Source organism: Phyllopteryx taeniolatus, chromosome 21 (assembly GCF_024500385.1).
Source record: "Phyllopteryx taeniolatus isolate TA_2022b chromosome 21, UOR_Ptae_1.2, whole genome shotgun sequence".
NCBI lineage: Eukaryota > Metazoa > Chordata > Actinopteri > Syngnathiformes > Syngnathidae > Phyllopteryx > Phyllopteryx taeniolatus.
Genome location: NC_084522.1, coordinates 784,210 through 810,880, shown reverse-complemented (window position 1 = coordinate 810,880; position 26,671 = coordinate 784,210). Strand labels below are relative to the sequence as shown.

Here is a 26,671-nt window from a genome sequence, read left to right as displayed (position 1 = left end):
TTTGGGCATGCATAACTCGCATGTAATTATGCTGCTGTTTTTTTTAATAACAGTTGTTGCGACTTTCGGCTTGTCCCATTTATTGTTTTTTATTGTTCTAAATCTACAGATTTTACATGCCTCTTTATTTCATGTTGTGTTTGTATAACGGTTATTTGTTTTAACACACCAACGTAAGCACATAATATCTACACATTTACACAAGCACCTAAATACACACCCACGCACGAGTTGAAAGGCGCACGCTTAACAAGTTTAACAACTCTTAACGAGACTGACGAACTTCAAGTGCATCCGAACAGCCCGGCGATGCTCAACGCTCCTCTGAGAAAAGGTTTCTCCTCTTCTTCACATCAAAGCCAAAAGCTCATGAACCTTTTCCTCTCGCCGCACGCACGCACGCACACACGCACGCGCACGGGGGCCAGACTGGGGCCGATGGCGTGACCGGTCGCCACGGCGACGGCGCAGGAGCTCAGGATTATAAAGAAGAAGAAAAAAAATAAAAAGAAGGGGCCGAGTAAGAGGCTGTAAAGTGAGCGCAGGCGCGAACTGTGGAGAACGCCGGCAAAACACGGACGCGGGCATTCGGCCCAAAGACGGCAAACGACGCCGCGTGGACACGCAAACAAGCCAAGTGTTTCTTGAACCTTGGGAAGACGTGGCGTTCGTCGTATACGTGAAAGAGAAGAATACAAACTCAGATTAGTCGTCTTTTACACACGTCGACACATCATCATCCTCATCACCCTCACCCGCATCATCCGGTTGACATGCAGCCACGTGGGCCCAAACCTTCAACTCGGGTCACATTGACGACTTCTGGCAAGCGAATGTCAAGTTAAGATACAGTGGATATTAAAAGTCTACACACGCCTGTTCAAATGCCAGCTTTTTGTGATATAAAATGGTCAATTAATGCGACCTATAGAAGCTGCACAATTCAACTGCAAAAAATTAGAGAGGAGAAGTAAAAATAAACAACTGCAAATTCAGAATGAACCAATCAGGCTCGAAGCAAAGCTGGATAAATCTTTTACAGCTGCGATTTGCCAATTTCGCCGGTGGAGGGGGGAGAGGGAGAGAAAAAAATAATAATAATCTACTGCATGACAAAGATTTATTTTGGATTGACAGGATGCGTGCGGTGGTTGAGCCCAATGAGGTTTGGGAAGTTCCCCGTCTGAGAATCGAGGACACCTACGCAATTGTGCGAGGAACGAGGCGCAGCTTCAGCTCCTCAGCTCAAATTAGCAGCCGCCACAAAGCCGAGCTACTTGCGGCCTTCACTTTTCTTGTCCGCTAACGCGCGTCCACGTGTTGGCGAACTATTCCAAGCGCGTGCAAGCGTCAGTTGTGACAATCGATCACACTTGTCGAGATGTAACGGCACAAAGACCCGCTTGCGAGAAACGTGTCCGCGCCCGACAACTGCCCGTCCATCACCGCGTCGCATAACACTCAAACACTTGTGTGGCAGACACCCAACAACACAGCCGCCGCAGCAGCTGACGGCCGCCGACATGTGGCGGGTCCAAAAACTACTTGTAGTACTACCCCGTAAACTGTGGGAACCAGTGTTGCGATTGGAAGCTGTTAATTTGCTAACGTGGTGAATAATAATGAAAACAAAATATTAGTGAAGCATGTTTTGATGTTTTTAACGCTACCTGGTACAATCATCTCACCCAAGACTTGAGTGACACTGCCAACTACTGGCCTGGCATGAGCATTGCAATGTTTTTTGAGGGGGGGGGGGTAAATACAGTAATGACTGTGTATCTGCAAATTATTTCAACATCTTTTGTAAATCTTAAAGAAAAAAAAAAACACTGATATCTTCGAAGTATGGGTGAAAGGGTTTATGCATAAACAGCAAGGAAGGAGAATACATGAGGTACAGTGGTGTACATTTGTGTTTGCGCGTTTAAAATTTTGAACGTACAAGAAGACAACGTCGTATTGTAAAAAAAAAAAAAAACACAAAGTGGAAGACGCGGATATTAGCCTGGAGCCGCACTTGGCCAAGGACGACAGGTGCAACAACCGGTCATGACATTCAAGGCCTTTCATTCTTGATGAGCGTCAGTCGCTTGTCGGCATGCAGTCAATGCGCGCCAACAAATACCAGAAACGTAAAGGGTGGGCGGGAGGTTCCAGTTGTGCCTCAACACCTGTTTCCAAACACCCCAAGAGCTGACGTCTGGTTTGCGGCCCGAAGCGGGACGGAAGGGGAATAAATTCCAGGCCTCCCGACAGAAAGTAGTCTGAAAGCCTTACATAATTAGATCATAATTTCCCCCCAGGGATTAATGAAGTACTCTGATGAAGAAGCAGGTAGGGTTGGTGCACTCTAAATTCCAGAACTTAAGTTGATCCAGCATCTTGTGTGTTAAACTAATAGAACTATTCTGCTGAGGGAGAAAAAGCACAATGTTTGCACACCTTTCAGTCAGATGGCGAGGTTTGCTATGGACAAATACGACCTCCGCCAAGGCAGAGCAATCCTTTTTGGGATCGGTAAGGAATTGCACGCCTTCATAGTTACAAACCTCACGAATATTAATGGGTTAGAATCACGCGATACGATATCATGATCGTTTGCGGACAATGATCGAATGTCACGATACAGCCATTATGCGAAACACATTAAGATATCAACGTTGCCCATTGAAGTATTGTTTTCCCCCATTCATTTGAAACAGACATTTTTGGGGTAAACTTAGGGGAAAAAAATGTTTCTAAGTGCATACTTTTCACACGGCAGCAACAATATGTCTGTACCGTACCCATCTGGAGTCTATCGTATCTATCTGTATCGTATTCTCTGTATGATATCTGTGTATTGTATCTATCTGGATGAGATCATAGCAATCAGTATCGCATCTCTATGGTATAGATCTGTATCAGATCGTATTGTATCAATCTATCTACTCTCTATCATATTGTGTTGCATCAATCAGAATTAAATGTACTTGTATCGTATTGCATCGTTTTTATCCATACTGTATCTGGCTCTCTAGCAATAGTTGAAATATGCGAGAATAAATAGATTTTTCTTTGATAATATTACCATAAAACTGCTGATACTTGCAATCTTTGCGCCACTCAAAATGTTCGGACAGTATCGATATCTGATGTATGAAAATGTACGACTTCTGATTTAACGCTACTGTACCGTGAGCGATAACATATCAGAAAATTTGGATTCCGATTTTATAAGCCTAAATTTTGGTCATTAGGATGATCTCAATGTTAACACAAGTGGCAACTCCTGGAAGTGCACCTGAACCAATATTTAAATGTGCTGGATGGGCCATATTTTGTCCTGTAGCGTGGCCTCCGAGCTTTCGGGACGGAAGTGCGCTCGCTCATTTGTCAGGGCAAACAGCGAGAGAAAAGAAAGGACCAAACCAGATGAAAAGAGTGAAGGGAAAAAAAAAAAAAAAAACAGGCGATAAAAGTTTGCGTCTCCTCCGCGTGGGATAAAGATTTCATTCATGGACTCGGACGAGCGCCGCCACTCTGTGCCCTCCCCCCGTTCTCCCTTTGTAGACACCCACCCAGACCTCCTCCCCCTGCCTCCGCTTTGCTATTTGATGTCACCAAACGAAACGAAACCGGCCCGACACTACGATCGGTCCCAATAAAACCTCACAGCACTTGCAAACGTCCCACATTCAGGAAAATTCGAGATTGTTTTCCCTTTTCCCACACGACATACGGAAATTTCTAGAAGACAAAGCAGGAGACGAGTGTAGAAAGTTACATGAACTTAGCCTAATAGCGTAATTACCTACATCATTTTTAACTTACTGTCACAATGTCAACAAAAAGTACTAATTTGCTTGCTAAAAAAAATACAATAAATCTATGGCTCTGTAGAGTTTTATTCATCCGAGTCATTGTAAACCGCAAAGGTTGCATAAAGGACTCTATTGTTGCGCTTTTTTTCTTATGAGCCGAAAATATGAAAACCTAACTTTGGCAATTAGAGTTTTGAGCTTACGAGGAACGTCCGATGGCGCCAGGACATTATCGTTTTTGTCAACGCCTTTGATCTTGCAGGAAAAAGTCAAATATTCCAGTAAAAATTTGTGCCAAACAAACTGTACCTTTCATTCAGTGACTGGGTTTGAATTGAACGGCAACGTTAGCAAGCACAATTATCATTTTTAGCACATACTATAATGCTCAGGTCCAAAAGTCAAACTATTCCGTTTGGATTGTCAATTGACAATTCTTTCAATGACTGTGTTCAAATTGTTTTCAGGAAACTGCAACGCTAGCTAGTCTGTTAGCATTTTTGTCAGATGCTCTGATCCTCATGCGATAGCATGACATCATTGCTTTTTCTGTCAATCTTGGCTTTGATATTGCGGGAGTTTCATATTCTGGGAAATACTGACAAATGTTATTTCTGTGACTGTGTTTGAAATGAAACGACACCGCTAGCAATTTTGTTTTGCTAATTACTAGCACAGTTTCTATTTTGTTTCCTGGAAAAGCTCTTGGCCAGAGAGACAAATGCTCATAAACAAGACGGCCGTCATGTGAGAACAACCAACTAGCGTGAACGTACTGTTTGAGAAGAATCCGGAAATGTCCTCGAGCGGGAATCAGCTGAATCACTCGCAGCTGTTTTGCAGCGCAAACAGCATGACCGTCCGAGAGGAAGGATCTATGGATTTTTGTGTTAAGGGCCAAGAAGACAAAGTGTACAAAAGGCTGCATATGGTTCTAACGCAACAGGAAAGTGTTTGGGAATCATTGGAGTGACACAAACATCTCAAATAGATTGGTTTTAGGTCAACTTGAAGGTGGAAAAAATTCTGAGGCCATCAGAAGGATCTGGAACATCTGCGCTTCTACGTGTTCACCCACCCAAGCAGAACCGCCCCGCTGAACATTGGGCCTCAGTGAGAAGCCGATGCAGAACTCTGGGGAGACCAGCTGTTTCTGCCTGCGCATATTCCCCCACACATTTTCAGACAGAAATCGTGAATTATTTAGCTTGACAGACAAGATGCAACTTTTAGGTCAGAGCCGACATTGCAGGATAAAACTGGATCGGTTTTAAGGTGACGTGAGCCACAGAGAGTCGACGCTGCCGCTTTAAGAACTGCAGACGAAGCAGACCTCCACTCCTCCCGCCAGCATTTTGTTATTTCAGGAATGTTTCATATACACACACACACACAAAAGTCAGTAGAAATCTGAGCAAAAGTTCCTGTGCGTCAACACAAATCATGAAGTGTCCTTTCGCTCGTTCAACGCAGCGACACCATGAAACTGCAAAAAAGGTTGGCAGGCAGGGACAACGGACTTCATCTGAACAGAACGGGAGAAGCGACTGTCGGGTGTCACAGGCCAGTCCTGGCATGGCACATCATCATGCCAACCAACAGCATTCTGGAACATTCTCCAAAAAATAACAACTGGATAACTGACAACCTACACAGACTTAAAGAAAAAACACTTTTTTGATAATGTGACAGTACGTAAAAAATGACTTTACAATTACGCTCTTAGGCTAACGAGTTGTACCTGTAAAAACCAAGGTACGTACCGAACTGTGATTTTGGGCGTACCGTTAACACCCGTAACGGTTGTACATTTATGTGCCGGCCCACGAGCGCAACCATAACCACGATGCAGCCCACGATGGGAACAAGTTTGACACCTCGGGCTTAAACGACAACGACAAAACGATAGCAATCCAATGATGTTTGTGAGTCTTCTGGAATAGTGCTAAGCGATATGCACAAAATCTTATATCATACATCCCAATCACTTTATTTGTCCTTAAAATTACATGAAACTAATATTTGAAGGGTGAAATCGAAACACATCGAAAACAATGAACTCGATGAGTCATGCCCGCAGAGTGAGGCACAAGGATGACGTGACAGAAATGCAACTGCTGTGTCACAGTCTCGGACACGACATTAGCGTCGCGACAGCTTTTTTAGGGTTATATTGTACGGTAGACGTTTTTAAATCGCACTACGATATATATCGTAATATCCCACAGCACTATCTGGAACGTTTCCGGATACGGACCAAACAATTGCCACTCATGCACCCCCCATCACGGCAGTTTTCCTTCTTCGCCGTCCCCCTTCCTCGAAACCCACTTTACACCTTTGAGAGCAGCACCACCAGTACCAAACACCCCCTGCCGCCTCCTCCTGCAGGAATGCTATTGAGCGATTACATGCTCAGATTTGTATTTATTTATTTTTTATTTATTTATTTTTTTTTAAGAAAAATAGGGGGAAGCAGAAGAGTAAAGCCACGTCAGATGAGGACGGAGGCAGGACGGGATTAGCGGCGGGGAAAAGGGGGGTGGCGAAGGTGGGGTGACAGAAGGGACCTGCTAGTGTGGGGGGGCTTGAATGGGACCCTCCCCCCTCCTCTGAACACTTTTTTAGGATCCCTGTAAAAGGGATGCTGACGCATCAATAAAAACACATGATAGCCTTTAGCATCTTCAGCTAATTATATTCAATATGGCAACACTTAATTGGTATACAAAGCTTTTATTTTTTTCAGAAGTGGTGGGTGCTGATTAAAGGGTCCTCTGACAGATGGTATACACACATACGCACGCACGCACACACACGCGTGGCTATTAGTTAGCGAGGGGGAGGTGTCGCCGGCCGCCATCGACCTGTTGCTCACTCATCCACAGGGGGCGCCGCTGTCATCGATTCGTCTCGGTGTCCTGGTGTCACCCGAGTCGAATGCTAATACGCTAATTTTCTTTTGGCATATCGTTCGCCTACGTAATTTGGTACCCAAGGTAACGAGATCCAAGACAAGAGATGAAAGAAATTCAAAACAGTCTTATAGTATGTTGCATAATTTTTCTGAGAATAACTGAAAATGTAACATACCGTGGTAAATCGTTAGTGATTTCGATTTTTTTTTCCATATTAACCAGCGCTACATGAAATAAAAATATTTTACAAAAAATGACGCGTTTTCAAGCATTCTTAGGCCCCTAAAAATGTTATTTATACATCGGAAAAAATTATAATAAACACAGCCAAATTCCAAACAGAGTTTTGATGGCCTCTTGACATTAAGACACTCACTTTAGCTGGTCCAGGTGAACCTCGAGTGAATCACGTTGACTATTTGAAGGGGGCTTGCGTTTTATTTTTCATTTTCTGTGGTTTTTGTTTTTCACGGCTATATTTTGTCACGCCGAGTGCTGGAGCTCCCTCGCTCTCTTTCACAAGGTACCCATCACATCTACTAACAGGCCTCCAGTGTCTGATTCAACAGACAATATAACGTGATCAATCAAGGTTATCTTCAAGTAGGATATCAGACAGCAATACATCGGAGGTTATTGATGTACACGAGGGAGTGGAATATGATATGACGTGAATTATTAAGCCCTGTAAGACTGCAACAACTGCAGTGCTCGAGGGTTTCATCACACTGTGGATGCTTGCGGGATGATAATTATAGTGCATCTCAATTAGGAGCAAAGCCTGTTAAGAGAAGTAGCTGCAGATTAACCACGAGTGACCCAGTAACGGAGGAGCCCAGGGGGGGGAAGGACGAGCCGTGCTGACTGTTTTTGCGTCTCGCTACGGAAACCAAAGATGTGAGAAGGCAATCGTAACGATAATAATTAAAGGCGCGAGCAGCTACGAAGGGAATCGGAGCGTCAGGAGCAAAGTTAGTGCATGTATACATTTCTGCCAGCAGGGAGCGCTGAAGAATCTCTTCAGGAGTCGAGTTTAGTGTTTTACAGCGAGTGATCAAACTACGAAATGGCAAATACTACAATGTTTCTGAATTTAGCGACACCCGTCAGTCAAGTATACGAAGCCCAAATCTGGTAAGGACGGGTTTGTCCCAAAATGCCCGACTTGCCCTGAGTTTTCAAGCATGGCTTCTCAAGACTTTTTTTGTGGGTCTGCTCGTGACAGACATGTCTACCCAATGTCACCCTGCTCAGTCAAACTGCTTTCAGGGGCTGAATTTTCAAAAGTTCACCGTTTCAAAAACCCTCAAAATGCAGATTTTGGTGATGCTTTCATTCACACGTGGGAAAATGTGACAGAGAGATTCGGACTTGACTGAGGATAAGGCGAATAAAAACAAGGAACGAAGCTTAGGAGCAGATTGGTAGCTTTTTAAAAGGATCTGCGCTGAGAAGACAATTAAATGCCCATACAGGCCTCTTTCACTGACCCCCACCCCCCGTAAACGCTGCGTGCCATGACACCCAACCACAGCACAACAGATTACCCGCCGAGCCCAATCTTCACATCTTCACAAATGGATTGGAACCACAATTAAACAGAAAGGCAAGACAAAACAAGATTTCCACGGGCCCACACATCTCATGAAACAAACCAAAAAGTTTTTTTTTTTCCATGTAAAGCAATAAATATTGTTTTAGACATAATTCAAGCGCTTAAAACGCTTGAAAATGCGTACTGTATCCTGGTCATTTTGAGGGCTCCTCCTCCCTGCTCATGCAATGGACTATTCCATCTTCTTACTGAGCATGTGCAGATCAGAGAAAGAGCGCCACACTGACTTTTCATTTGCGCCAACAACGAGGCGCTCTAAAGCAAAACCCGTCCACATGCTGCGTGTCACGTTGGACAAAGTTTTTTTTGTTTGTTTTTTTACCTCACTTTTCCAGCTTCTCTCCCTGTGACGTGCACTCGCTCACGGCCGACAATAAGGCACTCTAAAGCGGCCACACCAGCCCAAACCCCCGGTCCACACGCTGGCTGTCAAGCCAGACTTTTGGGGGATTTTTTTTGTCCCCCCTCCTTGCTATTCCGCCTCCTTCTGCGTGACATGTGCCCGCTCACAGCTGACAATGAGTCACTCTAAAACCTAAATGGTGGCCGTGGGGCTCCCAAGTGACTAAAATACTCCCTGCATGTAGTTCCAAGTCTCATAAACACTAAGTCAAAGTCAATTTGAGTCTTTCATTACTTTTAGTCAGGCCAGCTCAAGTCAACTAACCAACTTTACAAAATACCCTAAAATAAGCAAAATATAGGCTGCTAGCATTAGCTTGAGCGAATCGGTCTGGCATTTCCGCGGCGTCACGACATTGACTGAAGCACCTGGTGGCCTCGCCCGGCTCGGCGGGCCACGCGTTCATGCGCGAGCATCAATCTGAAGGAATTGGAGCAGATTCAAAGTCAGCGTGCCGCTCTCGCGCGCTCATTCCCTCGCGAGGTCGACGCTCAACGCATCCGGTCCCGAGTCGCTGACAAGCACGGGCGCCGATGCTCGACTTTCTGTGTTGTCGACATTTCGTAAGAATCCATCCAGAAGTCGCCAGTCCTTCGCAAATTGTACATGAAAGATATCAGTGAACAAAAAGGGGGGGAAAAAAAAGAAAATCCAGAACTATGATGCTGGTTAATCCACATCAATGTGCCCCTAGTGGCTGTGCGCAGTATTGGTCAGGCGACGACATACGTGCGATCTGATTGGCCGATAAGAAAGCACTTTCCTGTGATGCCACATCACAAACGTTTGTCAAAAGGTTAATATTGTGACGAACTTTCACATAGCTAAATTCGCAGCGGGTGATTTGTCATTGGAAAAAAAAATCACAAAAAAAAAATTTGAATTAACACTCAGGAAGCCCCGGAGGGGGAGAAAAATAAAAAAAATTAAAAAAATTCCCAATTTGAATAGCACCAAATCGTACGCCTTCAGCGATACACAGCTACACTGGACTGAATTCAAGAATAATTCAGCAAGAAGGCAAACACTGGAATGCCCAACAACCGTTTTCCTGCGTCTCGCAACATCAGCAAAATCCCTCAAGCAGTTTTACCGTACGTAATCGCTAACGAACGATGACAACATAACCTCCTCGTGGCAGGAGGTCACGAGAGAGTCGCAAACGCGGCGGACGACGACGGCGCGACGGTGGAGGAGGGGAGCTGGCAAAATGACAAGTAGGCCACTTCGCATCTCGTCTGAAATCTTTAAGAAGGGCTCATCCAGGAAGTCTTCTCGCGCTCCATTCCAAAACCAAAAACCACTTGGCCTTGCGTTCCATTTTTATCAAGGAGCATTTCACCTTCACAAGCGCAACACAACAAATTGTCCAAAAAGGATGTCTGCGTTGCCCACTGCAGTGGTTCATAAGTCAAACTGGGGAACCGCGGGTCCACCAGATGCAGTTTGGGGGTCGCCGCGGGCCGGGCACTGGGTTCAAGGTTCGCCAGCAGCAGTTGTGCGTTTTCAATGACTTTGAAAATGGAGTCGCCTACAATTCCAAGTTAGCCTGGCGAAAATGGAATAGTAGTGGAACTATTTCAATGACTTTCTCAAAGTAATATACAGCGCCAGGAAAACATATTTGCTCCCTTCTCAAATATAAACTAATAACAAAACGTGATGAAATGTACACACAATTTTAAAAAGGTGCTTGTTGCAATATATGTGGAAAAAATCATGTTGACCTACAATGCAATTTAGACAATATGGCAACCAGATAAGTGAATATTCCATTAAAAAGAAGTCCAGAATCATAAAGATGAGACTGTTGAAAATGTTCTTTGATGTGTTCAAAAGTGGAACTCAAGAGTAGAACCTTTCCAAAATCTTAGGCAAACTAATAGATTGGCGCTATGAGGTCCATCCATCCATCCATTTTCTCCCCACGCGGGTCGCGGGCTGCTGGAGCCTATCCCAGCCATCTTCCGGCGGGGCGCTATGAGGTCAGACTTGGAAAAATAGGTCATGTTTGAGAGTCGCGACAGCAGAATGACACATGAGCAGAGAGAGCCAATCACAAGTGTCGCTTTACAAGGAGGAAGGACTGCACAAGCAAAAAAAATAAACTATAATTCAAACAGCTTCATTCTTATATGTTTGACCGTATGTCATATTTTCAATGCTTACATTGTATTTGTATTTAATTCAGTCACTCTTTCGCGTACCACTTGAGAAAACCCTTGTAGTACTCTTACCGCACCTCAATAAAATAAGACTCTCGTCATAACATTACAACTTTGTTTCTTGGGGGGGAAAAAAATGAGTTTGTAATCCTAACATTTTGATTATTTTTCCTCGAAAACAGGCTACTTTTTAATTCCAACGGCGTATGAATTATGTTTAAATGCCGCTATGATTATGAGGGGGTCCTTGAGAGAGTGTCTGTGTGTCTGTGTGTGTGTCGTATGAGCAAATGATCCAATTTTCTATCGAGTCTTTACCGTAGCGTCCAGCAGCACATTTGGTAAGGAAAAAAAGTCCACAAAGGATACTTTGCCACTTCCACTTTAGAGAAGGCTAGGGCGCGCACGCCCACGCACGCGCGCACACACACACGTAGACACAGGCTGCCAAATGCTGGCCGTCCAAGAGGAAGGACTGATGAGCCTGAGCTGTTAAATATACAGCGGAGAGAAACTGTAATGCCATCCTCAGGCAAAGATTTGCAGGCCAAACACACACACAATGAATCAAGGCCTTCCACTCACACACACACACGTACTCAAAGCAGGATTGAGAAGACTCGGTTTACCCGCATCATAAAGTTGATCCAGACTGCAAACAGAACTGGACACGTGTCGACAACTAGATTATTAGCACTTGAAATGCTAACAATCTGCCATCGGGATGAAATGGGCACACACACACACACACACACACACACACACCAAAAATGTGATGACTCAGTTTGCCTGCGCGAAAAAGTTGATAGACCTCAAACATGGAAGCGAGATTGTTAGCACTTTTAATGCTAACAATGCTAAACAAAATTACTCTCAAAAGCTAATGTGCACACACACACACACACACACACCATATTTAAGACGGACATCAACAATGCTGCAGTGGAAATTCTTTTTCATATCGGCCTCCAATTGTTGGCCTTCCTGTCCGACTTCCGCCCTTTCTCCGTGTGAATTTCAGCCGGCTGACGCTGCAGCTTCCGCGCACACGCACTTCATCTTTGAGGAAAAAGGCAATTTATAGAGGCGCATTTCAAACAGGACGGGTGAATAGGGATCAGAATCACGCGGCGTATGCTTTCCACTGACTCAGTTGTGCGCTTGACTGGCGGCTGGCATGGCTGCCGGCTGTTTTTCCACCAGCGACCCTGACGCTACGACCGGAGACATCCTGGCATTGTTGTGCGTCGGCAGCACACGTCGACACACACACACACACACACACACACACACACACACACACACACACACACACACACAGCTGAGAATGATTTAAGACGTATCCCGTGTCCCTTCTCCAGTTTCACTCGAGCCATTCCGCATGGCCGACAATCCAAGTTCACATTTGTCCTGACACACAAGCAGCTGACGTGCGCACCCACCCACCCACACGGGATAGGGTTCAAGTCCAAACAGGGCAATTCATTTACAGAATTTAGGAGGATTTTTTTACCCAAAAGTCATACAAATTAGTGGCAAACTTGCATATTTTGGGGAGAAAAAAATTTATTCTGCCAATTTTTTTCCAATCTTTCTCTCTGTTGTAAAGTTAAACAAGTACTAAAAGGACAAAATATTGTCAAACTATCTCAGTCGGGCCCGAGCAAATAGCACGCATAGCTTGCAAAGACAAGGAAGACACACCAGTTATGGCCAATATTCATAACATTTTGGAATATTTCTACTAAATTTCCGATCGGCACGAATCTGCTCCAAAAGAGCCGACGGCGTTGAAGTTTCTTTAAAAACAAAGCAGCAGATCCAATTCCAACTCTCCATTAGGGCCAAACAATTCATCCAATTTCCCCAAATCATTCAGCCCTCGTTTAGATTTTCATTAAATGACCTAAAACGCAGGGTCATAGGTGAACGTAAAATACCCCAAACGTCATTCGATTATACACCATACAAGCTGTTTGCTGACAATAAAGTGACTGGCCACATCATTAGGTACACCTGCACAATCTAAATGACATCCAGACAAAACAAACAAAAAACTGCATGAAAGTCAAAGTCGGGAGAGCTGAATGCAAAACTCCGCCAAAGCCAAAATTTCCCAATTTGGATCAGGAAGCTTCATAGCGTACATATTGGAGTTTTATCATTCCGATTGCTACAATTTCCAATTTAAAAACGGGAAAAAAGGTTACCTGCATACATAAGAAAAGCCAGATAAATAAAGCCTTCTTATCGGAGGTGATTGTAAAATTATATTTTTTAGAGTCCCCCCCCCCCCCCCCACTCCCAACATTATGCACCCTTTAAGCATTAATACAACGGCAATACATACAAATGAAAATTTGTTAATGATTCAATTAAAATGTATTGCCCAAAAGTAAAATAAAAGCATCAAAATGTTTGATAAATACTTTTAAAGGATTAAGTACGAATGTGTTTTAAAGTTAAATACAACTAAATTGTACCAAACAAATGTACTACTGCGCTGGATTTTTAAAAAAACATTTTTAATAAAAAAACAAATTTGTGATTCTAGCATGTACCACTAGAGGGAGCACATGTACCACACTTTGAGAACTGCTGCTTTACGATATTTAACTCGTGGCCCAAACATCCTGCTCCCAAAAAAGCTTTTCTTTAACAGAAAGGTTAACGGAAGGATGAGCAGAGTGATGCTGAAAAGGCAATCTAAATGTCAGAGGAGAGCGCGCACACAAACCCAAAGGAGTTGAATTTCATTAGCATAATCAATAATTAAAAGGCCCAGCTCCATTTCATCACGTCACCCGAGCCGACTGGCTTTCAATTAGAGCGGAGGCATTTATTTCCAAAGTTACGAAACAAGGCGGCAGCCGAGGGCGGGATGGTCCCGTCGTGGAATTCTCAACCAAGTCAGACGGCGGCGATATTTACAGCACAAACACACGGTGACGGATGTCGGCCAGGGCGTAAAAGGGCTTCCTCCGCTCTATCCCAAAGTGCACGAGCCATCGCAACGGGGAGAAAAGGGCAGGCGGAGCTGGAGGTTTGGTTATCCAAAATGATGCGCAGGAGAAAAAAAATATATCAACAAATAAGAATGGAATGGACACAAACGCCACTTCAATCCGTGGATTCTGTTAAAATTCCAAAATTCTCATCTCATCCTGACGAGCGTATATTAAGGGTCACAACATTAGGCACACAAGCCCAGAACGGCCTTTACACATAAAAATACTTCATGTTCACTTTTTATTGACAGTCAGGCGCGACAGCTGTTAGTAGCATTTTAAAAATGTGTGAACAATAATCTGATAGTGCCAAATATTAGAAACAGCACTCAATAATGAGCATACTGTTCATTTCATATCCCTTCAACGCTGTAAAAGTGAGCATTCTGAGCCACTGAGCACAAGAGTGGGCCAACTCCAGTTGTGTCGTTTTTAAGTTAAGCGCAGAAACGAACAGATCTTTCTGGATGAAACTCGAGGTTGAGTTGGAATTTGAACAGAGCGGCCCTTCATTGCACTCAGCATTTTTTGGTCCCATTTCCAAGATGGCCGCACCCATGAACGCAGAGTTCGCCTCCCGCAAAAACTGAAAATCAGGTTCCGAGATCGAGAGACGACGAAGAAAGTCAGTCGAAGTAATGCTTTAGCTTGGGTGCCAGCGCGTCTTGAATATCGTTTGGAGTCTTTGGGAAAATTTGATAGATTTGAAGGATGTTTGGTCTTAGCCCACTATTGCACCAAATGTCTCGCTTTAAATCTGAAGATGTGAAACTGCAAGCAAAATGAGCCAATATGACGAGCCGACATGATCCAAGAAAAACGACCACTTCCGTAAAACAAGTCTAGATCACCAAGATGTTCAAGTCCTGCAAAACGCCCAAAATGGAGTTGTACCACTCTCGTGTATAAAAGGCAGAATTGCTGTCAAAGCGCCGGGGTACCCGATGAAGTGTCCCACGCCTGCTCGGCGTAATATGACGGTACCTTTATATCGTTCCAGGACATCTTCGTAGGCCTTGGCGAACTGCTTCTCCTGCGAGTGGTTGGACGGCAGCAGGCCGGGTATGAATCCGGCCATGGTGCTCCGAGGGGCGGACAACGGCAGTGGCCCCGCTCCGCTCCGCTCCGCCGGCTGGCTAGCTGGATATCTCCCACTCCCCCGCGTCCTTTTCACGGCCGGGCTCGCTGCATTTGGCCCGGTAAAATCCCGTCAAATAGTCAATAAAGGTCTTCAAGGGTGTGAAATGTTGGATGGAGGCTACAGAAATGTTATCTAGCCATCATCGGCGAGCTGCTCGGTGCGCGCCGACACACGGTCTCACAGCTCGGCGTCTCCCTCCTTAAATAGAGAACACCGAGCACCGGCGACAGCTGTTCACACGCCGGGGGGACGGAGCTCCAGCCCACACGCCCCAGAGGAGACTCCGCGAAGTGGGGGGACAGAGAGCGTCCGTTTCCCACCCGGCGTGGCGAAGGGTGGGGGTGGGGGGGGGGCTATCGGGCCAAATTGTATCCGGACCCACGCTTCCTCTCCCCGGCTGCGTACGTCAGCGAGTTGTCCCGATGCTTCCCGGAGCTTCTTCCAAACCGCAAATGGCCGCTCCGCTTCGAACGCCGCTCTCCGTCCGCCTTCGCTTCGGCTGCTGGGACTCAGCTCAGCCTGCCGTGGCCGTTTTGCCTCCCTCTCTACCGGCCACGTCAGGAAGCGCCGCCGCAGGAATCTCAAAACCCGGTGGCCAAATGTGGATGCTAGCACGCCAGGCTAGCCGGCTGGTTATGGAGTATTTGAAGCTCTAGCGCCCCCCGTCAGGCCAATAGTGGTATTACATCATCATCATCATCACCGTCCCTGAAGATTCGCTCGAAGTCAACACCTGGATTGAGGGTGCACACCGCCCCCTGAAGGCCGAAAGATGCAAGTGACGAGTCTCAATCCATATGCATGCTGCTATATTTGACTTGGTGACCTATTTGCTATAATGTGGCCACTCAATCCTGCCCTTTAAAACATCAGAGGATAATCTCCATAAAGCAGCTTCGACGGTGGACGACGCACAGATTGTGTTATTAATCCAATAGGGATTACCGTAAAGGTCGTACTTGATGCGCATTGTCGTCGAAAGAGGTCAATGTCGTATACTATATGCCAGAGATGTGGAGAAAGATTCATTATATGACGTGAAATATTATGAATATTCTATAATCTATTCAAATTATAGTGTTACTTTCATTCACTTTGATTTGACATAACCTCGTTAGTGGCGGCTGTCCAATAGAGGGCGCTGTCTCACCATTCACCGCGTTACATGCAAAAAAATGATCAAATGCAAAGAATTTGAAATACATGTGGGGTGGAAGCTTGGACCTTGAAACCACAATAAACCCAAAATGTGAACTTTTTAGTAGCAATCCTAACATATTTCAGAATAAAACGACAACAATAGTCAACCGAAGCTTGCTGTCTCGCGCACATTGTTCCCACTTTCTGCCAGCCCTGATTCCGAACTTTCCCTCCCGCCAAGGTTCACTACATCAATCTTTCTCCTTAACTTTACTTTGCCTTGAGAAAAAGTCATTAACACCTCCACCTCCTCCCCCCCCATCATTCACTTTTCTGTGCCCTCTTTTCATGCCCGCTGTCGCCCTCTTCCTCCCCTGCCGCCATTGCTTTCATCACCACGGCAACAGGAGGGAGAGCGGGGGAGAGAGAGCGAGAGAGCTCACATCACCATGGCAACAGGGGCCTGGAGAGGCTGCCTGTTGAGAAAAAAAACCCGCTGCAGGCGGGAAGGAAGGACGCCTAAATGACATGCCAGTGTCGACGTGCGGGGTCCCGGTAATTGTTGCGTGAGCGAGTGAATATCGGAGCTCGGCGAAAGGATTCCTGGTGCGCATTTCAGCTCGCCTGCGATACGGCCTGACGAAAAAGAGGCCGACCGAGTGAGCGCCACAGTGCGGACGCGTTCGGCCCGCCAGCCGGTTTGGTCCGCTCCACCCGCTCGCGTCACGAGCGTCCGCATCGAGGTCGCCTACGAACCTTTCGCCACAACTGATTTGCCAGCTGTGTGAACCCTCAGGCCTTGTTGCCGTTGACTATTTTCATTTGTATACATTTATCATCTATTTGACTCCCCTTTGATCCTCTTCTTCTGTCATTTGTAAGACTTCGTTTTTCTGCTTCTTTTATTGCATCAAGTTTCTCGTCCATTCGATCTCATTTTATTAACTTGTTCAAATTCCAGTTAGTTTGCCCAACGCGCCGGTTGTGAAACATCCATCCACGGTCGGGTCGCGGGGGCAGCAGCTTTAGCGGGGACGCCCAGACTTCCCTCTCCCCAGCCACTTCATCCAGCTCCCGAGGCGTTCGCAGACGTCTCTCCGGCGTGTCCCGGGTCGTCCCCGGGGTCTCCTGCCGGCGGGGCGTGCCCGGAACACCTCACCCGGGACGCATCCCAATCAACGTCAAAGAATTTTCTATATTTCTTCTCAGTAGCATCTTTTTTTTCTGATACAGTGGTGCCTTGTGGAATGAGTTTAATTCATTCCGTGATTAAAACACTTGTATCTCAAAGCATCTTTCTCCATTGAGATGAATGAAATTTTGTTTTTAAATGTTGGTAGTGTGTTCCTAGAATATTGCACTTCATAGAAACATACATAACTGACATAATTAAATAGAATGTAAAGAAATGAAGACAGATGTTTTGCTACAAATCAATGGACATTGTGCTGCTCCTCAATCAATTGCAGCATTGTCCTTGTTTTACGTTCAGTAAACCTCAGTTGGAATTGGCATTAAACAGCTCGAAGCCTCTTTTTGAAGAATTGTTGACCAAACTGCTGCTTGTTGAAGAAAAGAGATAGGAGTTGAGTTTACTGCCGTCGTACAGCACTCCTATCTCGAGTTTTTGCTCGCAAAAATGGGCTGAGAGAAGGCTGTAATCCGGAAAGACTCGCTCGCGTGTCAAGACACCGCCGTACGCTACTGCTCCAAGTAAAGACTTTCTCCAGCTTCCGCTTCGGAAATTCAAATGTAATTCTTCTCCAGGGTCGGCAGAAGGCATCTCCGCTTCGTCATCCATTTGCTCCATTGGAGTGCAATCAGCCATTAAACGCCTCTTTCGGGAAATTGACAATATGACATGCAATTGCATCGATAAATGATACAATCTGATGGAAAACATAAAAAACCTCAACCGCCGAGTCTCGAATGAAACCAATTTGACCCGACTCGGGACAAGGCAAACGTTGCGACGTGTGTCATTCAAGCCAGTAAATAACAAGGAAGTTGAACAATGTAGTTTTCATGGCTTTCAACTGGCCCAAAGTGCCACAACTCGTAAATACCAAAAAGAAATGGAAAAAAAAAAAAGCAAGATGGACACAAACGGTCAGCATAGAGCCAGAGCGTGTATAGTAGAATTTGCATCATCATCTATTTATTCCCAACAATTTATTCTCTTGGCACGGTGGACAATTGGTTAGCGCACCTGCCTCACAGGTCTGAGAACCGGGGTTCAAATCCCGGCCGGGCCCGTGTGGAGTTAGCATGTTCTCCCCGGACACTCCGCTTTCCTACCACATCCCCAAAAACATCCGTGAAGACTCTAAATTGCCCGCAGGTGTGAATGTGAGAGCCAATGGTTGTTTGTTTGGGTGGCGACCGGTTCGGGGTGTCCCCGCCTCTCGCCCGAAGATCGCCGGGATAGGCTCCAGCGCGCCCGGTACGGAAGATAAATGAACGCATTTCTTCTCTTCATTTCGTAAAGCTTCTCTTGTATGCGTTGTTTCCGTCCGTGTATGTGGATGTTAGAGATTTCGGCCAATCAGATTTCAGCCTCGATGTGTTGCCATGCCAACCTTCACAATCAGTAGCGCTGGCCCATGGAACTTGCACTATTTTAGCAATGGGGATTTTTCTTCAAGCGACCACATTTCAAAGTCGGTCAGAGCAAAAGCGACACGAGCGTCGGCGGTCTCCTTACCTGCCACGCGGACCACCGCCCTCTCGGCGGGGTCCAGCACCGAGTCCTGGCTCCTGCGCTTGCGCCGCTCGTGCTTGGACAGGTTCCAGGGCAGCGTGTCCCCCGGCGGCCCGGCGTGCAGCGACGAGGCGCACGGCGAAAGCGAGCCCCCCGAGCGCTCGCTGCGGAAGGACGGCTCGCTGACGCACGAGCGCTCGCTGAGGGTGTCGTCGTCCGACGACTCCATGGGGGCGTCGGCCCTGCCGGGGGACGAAAAGGGAGGAAAAGATGGATGCTTTTTAATTCAGCATAAACAGAAACATCATTCGTGACTTTTATCAAACGTCCGTCTATCCGTTTTCGATTAGCGCTTGTCCTGCGTAGGGTCGCGCCTATTGCAGCTAGCGTTGCAATAGCTAGCGTTATGGGAATTTTCACATGAGGAAGCTTTCCGTGAAATAGGAATTTATGGGAATCATCTAATGGGTGCGTGTGGGCACTCGCCCCTCCTCGCCTTCAGCTCGTTAGCTAGCAGAAACAGAACAGCGCGGAAACTACTTTTCAAGTTACGTCACTTCTTGCTCGGCAGAACCGGGAGCCGCGAAGTCCCACCCAAAAAGGCTTTTTCCGCCACACCGCCATCTGCTGGATGTGGTGGGCCACTGCCCCCACCTCGCCACCTTTAGTTCAATCGACTGACCTTAGCTAGTTAGCATTATGCAACAACATATTGATCAGGCAAATTCATGACCAGCTCACTCGTTGCTAGGCAGAATTGGATAGAGCGGCCTGCTCAGGAAATGACTCAAAATCAGCACAATGCGGATTATTTTTCGTCCATCCGTCCATTTTCGGAGCCGCTTCTCCTCACTGGGGTCGCGGGAGCGCCGGAGCCTATCCCAGCTGTCATCGGCCAGGAGGCGGGGTACACCCTGAACTGGTCGCCAGCCAATCGCAGGGCACATACAAACAAACAACCATTCGCACCCACATGCACACCTACGGGCAATTTAGAATCTCGCACGCATGTTTTTGGGATGTGGGAGGAAACCGGAGTGCCCGGAGAAAAGCCACGCAGGCGCATGGAGAACATGCAAACTCCACACAGGGGGGGCCGGAGATTGAACCCCGGTCCTCAGAACTGTGAGGCTGACGCTCTAACCAGTCGTCCACCCTTCTGCCCGATATTTCTTCGTAACAGCAAAATTACAAAATGGTCGTAAGTCATATTTTCATAAAGAATGCGGCGAAACAAAGAAGTTGAAAAGAGAAGAAGGTTAAAAGTTCAGCGAGGTGGAGGAAGAGAAAAAAAAAAAAACCACCACATTGATCACTCACGGCAATTTCATTTGGAACCGGGACATCGTGTGCCGGTCGGTCGGGAAAGAAGCTTCTAGTCTTTCCATTATTGGAACGATGCTACTTTGTCTTGCATCTTCTCATGCCGACACATCCCGACACGTTTGAGCCGCTTAAAGCATCCGGCGGCTTTCATCGAATGGAATTTACTTGGCCGGGTCGTAGCGCGACTTTCCGCGGCGCGGCGCGACGCGACGATAGGCGCTAGCCACCGGCTAGCTCAAGAGCTAATCTAATCATTTGTGAGAACATGAAAAGGTTTCTTTCTGAAATTTTGCACATTTATTACAAATCAAATCACATCAGTTTTCGCAGAATTGTTTCTTTTTCGAATATGATGCCACGAGCCTGGCACATTTCTTTTTGGGCACTTTTGTCCATTCCAACATTTTCTAATTGAAAAATTTTAAATACCGTGATGAGTTTTGAGGGCAAAATGAAGTTATTGTATTTTAGATAAAGGTTGTAACGTAAAAGGTGGAAAGTGTAGAAGCGCTGTTCAGTAAATGCACTTTTGTCTTCACCTTTATAATTTATTTGGAAATGTATTTCAGTAGGCTGCCACCAATTGCTGAATCAATAAGGATTGTCTTTGCTAGGAATGCCTCAAATGCGAACTCGTCAAGAACGTTTTGAAAATAAGACTTTAAGCGTGGCTCTTCCGGCCTGGGAGAAAACCGAGGCGCTCGAGTGTCTTTTCTGGATCAGAAAAAAGGAACGCTGTATGTGCTGTACCTAATGAAGTGTCCAGTGTGAGTGTGTGTGTTGAGGCGCCATCCGCACATCAGCCAATCAATCGAGAGTACGAAATCAATGCCAATGAATAGCCAGGGCAACTTTGGATCCCGTGGAGTCAATGAAAGACTTTCCTCAAGTGCGTTCGCTGCCGTGTGGTCGTCTCATTGCTCATTGCAACGTCCTTCTGTCTCCAAAGTGTTCTCTGCCAATTGAACTGAACAACTACCGGAGACAAATTCCTTGTGTTTTTTTTTTTTGGGACATACTTGGCAAAATTCTGATCTGCCCGTTAAAGAGTTGAAAGGAGCTTAACCGCAGTAAATATGCTAACACTTTTCAAACCTTTGCGGCGCTTCGAAAGAGACTTTACAGGTGCAGTTTGTGTCGGTGGTGAAGTTGTAGACTAAACATGACGGTTTTTGGCCAAAACATGCTCCTAGCACCACTGGTGAAGGACTGTCACCATGGCAACGATACAAGGAAGGTCACCAAGTGGGAATGTGTGTATTTGGCTCTCTAGTTTTTGGTTGCGGTTTGTGTTGGGGCGTCTCGGGCGTCACGGTGAACAGTGCTCACTGTTTTCGTGTCTCAGGTCGCGTTTTCTTTTCCAAGTTGTCGTTCTTCGATGGCTCGTTTGCGAGCGTAAAAGTGAGTCAGCGGCAAGTGTCAAAATAGCACCGCGGTGGGGAACCCTGTCATTAAGGTTGGAGGCCGCTGTGACGTCACGTCCCGCCCGCCCCCAGTTCATTCGCTGACGCTTACGTACTACAACACTGTGGCGCTTGTAAACCTTACATTTTTGCACTGAACCCTTGGTGGCTGCGTCGCCGCCGTCTCTCACTGTCCTTCGTCAGCTGTGTGCGGCGGCGAAGCCCTCTGACCCAAATTGTGGGGAACCTCCAAATTCTGCCTAGCAACAATCCAACGCGCTGACATGACCAGGAAGAAGAATTTGCAGCTGTTGAGCAACGTGTCTGCGTCTTCGACCTCGGATATTTGTGTACATTTTATTCATTAAATTGTCATTTAAAAAATAATTAATCCTGTTTGGTATCTGTGTATTTTTTCAATTAACATTTTTGAAATGGGGAAGTCCCCATTATATGATTTAATATTTAGTTTGTTTTCATTTTAAAATGATAATTGCTCAAAGAAATGTACTAAATATTTCAATGATTTCCTGCGGTGGGGTAGTTTATTTTTTTGCTCTTAACTTTTTAAAATGTATTATCTATATTACATTTTTTTTTTTTACACATTTGATATTTGAATTATTCATTCTATTTTCTCTTGATTGTATTTTGTATGAAGTTGAAAAGTACATTTTATAAAAAGCTTATATTTCCACTATTTCCTTTGAGGGCAATTTAAGGTGTTTCCCCCACGCCCCGTGTATTTATTTGTAAGTTATGTTTGATTTGATGTAATATTTCTATTTTTATACTATTTTAAGTCGACTAAGTCCCCTATTCGCATTTGTCTTCAAGTATGACTTGAAGCGAAGATGTTTGCTTCCAAGCTGCGGCGTGCAGGAGAGCTCGTGCTTCCTTCACATCAGGCCCCCAAAACAACCGAGGAAAAAGTCCTTCAGCAACGGTGGCTCCAAAAGCATCGTGCATTGTTGAGGCCACAGCATCATCATCATCATCATCATCATCACAGCCTTCTCCAGCGCCCTCGTTGAATCAAAATGTCAATCAGAGCATTCCCAATTCATCTCGCGGCAGCTGGCTGCCTTGCAAGCGGTCCGCGCGAGCTCCGGCAGCGGCTTACCTTCGGCGGGGGGAGCGGCGGTCCCGCTAGCCGGGCTCCGAGCGTGGAAGGCCGGTGTGGCCGCGGCCGCCGCTGCCGTTCCCCGTCTTCTTCTCCTTCGTCCGTCCGAAAGTCGGATGAGAAGAGCGAAAGCGCTGCTGGCGATTGCGCTCCGGAGCTCCTTCGCCCTGTCCCCGCTCGGCCGCTCCCTTACGCGGCTAACCCGTCAATCGCAGGGGCCGGCTCGCGACGCCTTTTCTGGGGCTGCTGGCGGACATTTCGTTTTGGGGGTGCTGGGTCGGGGGCTCCTCCTGCCTCGTCGTCGTCGTCGTCGTCGTCGTCATCGTGCGTGGCCCATTTCGCGTGCACGCTCACTCACGCCTTGCACATGCACGCGCACGCTCAGTGGAATATTTTGGAACGCTGAAACGGGCTCCACCGAATTTTGTTGGGCTCACGGACACGAGTGGACGCTTTCAGGGGCGGAGCCAGGAACGCTTCAGTGGGGTGGCCCCGAAAAACCAATCGGCGGAAACGCTCTCACACGCCAGTCTGACGCTTTTTGATGCACCATGGAGTCTTTCAGTGGTGCCCGTCGGAGGGTTCACAAGTTCACTTGCTCCTGAATGATTACCCGAGATGCTTTTGTGGAAAACAAGGCGTTGACCTCTTGACATATTTGCAGAAGCTACTCATCATTCACATCAACATGACGTCATAATCAGCTTTTCATACACCCCCGCTCCAAAACAAAACTATTCAACAGCTCAAGAATTGAAATGTTTTCGTTTTTCTTTTTAGAAATGAGGTAAGTGGCCTTCTGAAAAGTATTTTCTTTTTCATTGTATCAGGACAAAGAGTTTCACTTTTTGGAATTGTAATCAAAAAATGAACTTTTCCTGTTATAATTCATTCATACCTCTTAACAATTTCATAGGCTCGAATGAGCCACTCTTTTTAGCAGCTGTAAATGTAAAATGAGGCTCTACAACCAACTCATAATGAAAAAAGCAAACTCAATTGTGGTCTGTACTTGACATCATTTTTAGTAGTTCTAATATGAGCTTTATGGAAAACCCTTTCCCAAAAACTTTGGCTAATCAGGAAAACAATTATCAGCTGCCAAGTTTCCCGTGAAACTAATGTGTCGTCCTGTAATGTGACGTCTGACGAACGTATTTATTTTTAAGAGCATGAAATGTGTCCACGTGTCAAAATATGAAACTTTGTCAAATATATATATATATAACGTGCCTATTTGTGCGTTTGTGGCGCCATCTTGCGGTGTCTGAAGTAGATTTTTGGCAAATCCCCTTTAAAGTAGCAAGTATTTATTTTGTTTACAATGTTTATTGCTGACATAAATGTAGCAAAATTCAAGAAGAGAAAATGAAGTGTCTATAGTGTTTATTAACCGACAGAGGAAGATTTTTGGCGTACACGACGACAAATGAGAGAGCGGGCGACGGGGCGAGCGGCGTTCACGGCTCGGAGCGTTCGCCCCGGCCCGTGTGGCAGACGGGCGGCGTGTACGTGCCCTCCTTCATCATCTTGTTGCGCTGCTGGCTGATGGCGTGCAAACGCTGGTGCTGAAAGCACAAGAAGACGATATAGTCATGAACAAAATGACGCCACTCGCGGTCCCAAAGGAAATCTGGCATCAAAATCAAACCTTTTTTCCACTCACAAAAATCTAATTTCCAATTTTAAAAGGAAACGAAACCCAAGACGTCAAAACGCTCTGTTATATTTTAAAAGTGCATGTCTTTTTGATCCGATGCCGTTTTCTTCTCAAAATGACATTTCAACCATCGCATCTCCTCGCCAAAGTTGACGTCGTGCGAATGTGACGAGCGTCGGCACAAATCTTCAGCGCGGGCGGTCGCGCTGGTACGGAATTTCCTGAGACGTGCTGTACTGTTGCCACCACCGTCAACACAAAACCATCCCAAAATCATCTCCAATCGCTAATTTTATATGGTTATAAAAAGGCTAATTAATTGCGCAGTCATTGAGACGTTCGCGGTTAGCCGCTCGGCGAAAATAACCCGACGCGGTCGGCCGGCGATCCATTTGGGCAAAGCGGGCGCTGTCCGACTTTCCGCAAAAGCGCCACGCAAATTGGCGGCGACGTGGCACTGGTACGGCCATTCCGTCTCATTCTTATTCTACCGTCGCAATATTACTCGCAGTCGCGTGTTTTGACTAATGCTGGCGCATACAATGTCAACTCGCACAAAAGAAATATTCAGTATTGCTCAATTTGTTTGCCCTTTACTTGCAGAACAAGCAAATGACAATCAAAACCAGTTTCTTCCCCCCTCCATCCTTGTTTCCTTTTCCCCCTTCCTCCATAACGTTCTTGTTTCCTTTCTTCCTTACCTATTTTGCTTCCTTGCTGTCACCCATCTGTTCTTCCCGCCCACCTTGCACCCTTCGCTGTCTACCTTCCTTCCTTCCTGTCGTCCCTCCATTCAACCTCACTGCCCTTCCATACATCCTTGTTTCCTTCCATGGTTCGTCCTTCCTTCCTTGCGACCCCTCTTCGTCCTATCGGTGACTTCAAAAGGCGTGCAGCTGCTTTTGTTTGATAATGCAAGATCGCACGGACCAGCCTAACGTGAGGCTTGTGCAAAAAAATGTCCTCCCTCGCTGCGTCCTCTGCGCTCGCCCGCGTGTCTGCGTACCATTTTCTGCCTGTGCATGCACTCGTAGAAGTCCTCAAACTCCAGGCGGCACTCTCGCTTGGCGCGCGTCTGCCCGATGCCGTGGGCGCAGTCGATCCAGTCCTTCTCGAAGGTGTGGCAGCGCGCCGCCCGCCGGCCGGGTTGCGGGCCGCTCTGCAGCAGCAGCCAGCGGTCCACGTCCACGCCCAGACGCGACTGCAGGTCCACGAAAGGCATCGCGCTGGCCGACCTAAAACAAGCAAAGAGGCAAGTACAAAAAAAAGGAAAATTATTTTCACGTCATCTTGAAGGAAAAATGTTGACTATTTCTGCAGACATTGATGCAAGTTAAAGGTCGAGGGGGGTAAAAAAAACAAACAAAAAAAACACATTGGTGGTTTGGTCCCAAGAGAAAATAAAGCCAAATCCCTGTGGCATTGTTTTAAGAGCATATCGTCCAGCCTTTTGCCAAACTTCGTTGTTGCTCCATTTAAAGGCGTGTCAATGGTTTACTTCACATATAACAACGTGACGGTAACGCTCCCTTGTTTTGAGTTGTTTTTGTGTTTTTACAAAGACATTGCTTGAATTCATACGACAAACTCCTTTTTCATGTCATTTTTACCGACACACGATGAAAACGTTGCTAAATAATATTGCTAATCCACCAAGCTTGATTTATTTAGTTCATTGTTATGGACTCAAAAACTCAAGCGAGGTCCACACGTCATAATGTCATCGGTTACCAGTAAAGCATGAAGAAACTATGAAGGCTATTTTCCAAAACGTCTTGTAATGTCGGCTAGCGAGTTTGTTAGCACGCTCGGCTAGCGAGTCTGTTAGCACGCTAGTTCGCCGTCAATGACAAGCCGCGCGCGAACAGCGAGTCGATTCGTCTTCGGACGACGACAGCTACAAGAAATGCTCACATTCAAGTCTCCTTACATTCAAAAATTCGGACTTCATTCGCAAATATTGAAATAAAACCGAATGAAGACCAAATTACCGTGTTTTGCTGGCGTCAATTTAACCTTCCTCCGGATGTGCGACAGTCGTTGCTTTACGACTGTCGGAAGGCATTGCCGTAAAGTGAGCGAAGGTGTCGCAAAGAATCCCTGAGACGTCATATTGCACTACCGCCACCTAGTGGACAAGAATGTCAGTCAAAACAAGTAGAAAGAGTTTACAAGCAATTAGTGGGACGTCATCTTGACTTACTTTTGTTGTATCTTTTTTTTAGCCATTTGTATACTGTAAACACCTCACAGGGAGTCCAG

General features: G+C 46.1%; 2 protein-coding genes across 2 annotated transcripts in view; both read right to left on the bottom strand.

Annotated features, from left to right (window-relative positions):
• The window catches only part of LOC133471061 (microtubule-actin cross-linking factor 1-like), a 137,127-nt gene extending 113,970 nt beyond the window's left edge, over window positions 1-23,157 (bottom strand). The window contains 2 exon segments of the mRNA XM_061760230.1: window positions 18,901-19,139; window positions 22,750-23,157. Coding sequence (XP_061616214.1) covers window positions 18,901-19,126 — 226 coding nt within the window. The 5' untranslated portion in view covers window positions 19,127-19,139; window positions 22,750-23,157.
• A 961-nt stretch (window positions 23,158-24,118) lies between these two features.
• Window positions 24,119-26,547, bottom strand: ndufs5 (NADH:ubiquinone oxidoreductase subunit S5). Its single transcript, XM_061760246.1, has 3 exons — window positions 26,401-26,547; window positions 25,416-25,644; window positions 24,119-24,317 (listed from the first exon to the last, which is right to left on the bottom strand). Exons 2-3 carry the CDS (start codon window positions 25,629-25,631, stop codon window positions 24,210-24,212), a joined length of 324 nt encoding a protein of 107 aa, XP_061616230.1. The 5' UTR covers window positions 25,632-25,644; window positions 26,401-26,547; the 3' UTR covers window positions 24,119-24,209.
• Between the last annotated feature and the right edge of the window lie 124 nt (window positions 26,548-26,671).

Coding starts and splice junctions, on each gene's coding strand:
- ndufs5 (XM_061760246.1), bottom strand. CDS start 25,631: ATGCCTTTCGTGGACCTGCAGTCGCGTCTGGGCGTGGACGTGGACCGC. Junction 24,318..25,415: donor GCATGCACAGGCAGAAAATG/GTACGCAGACAC, acceptor TTGTGCTTTCAG/CACCAGCGTTTGCACGCCAT.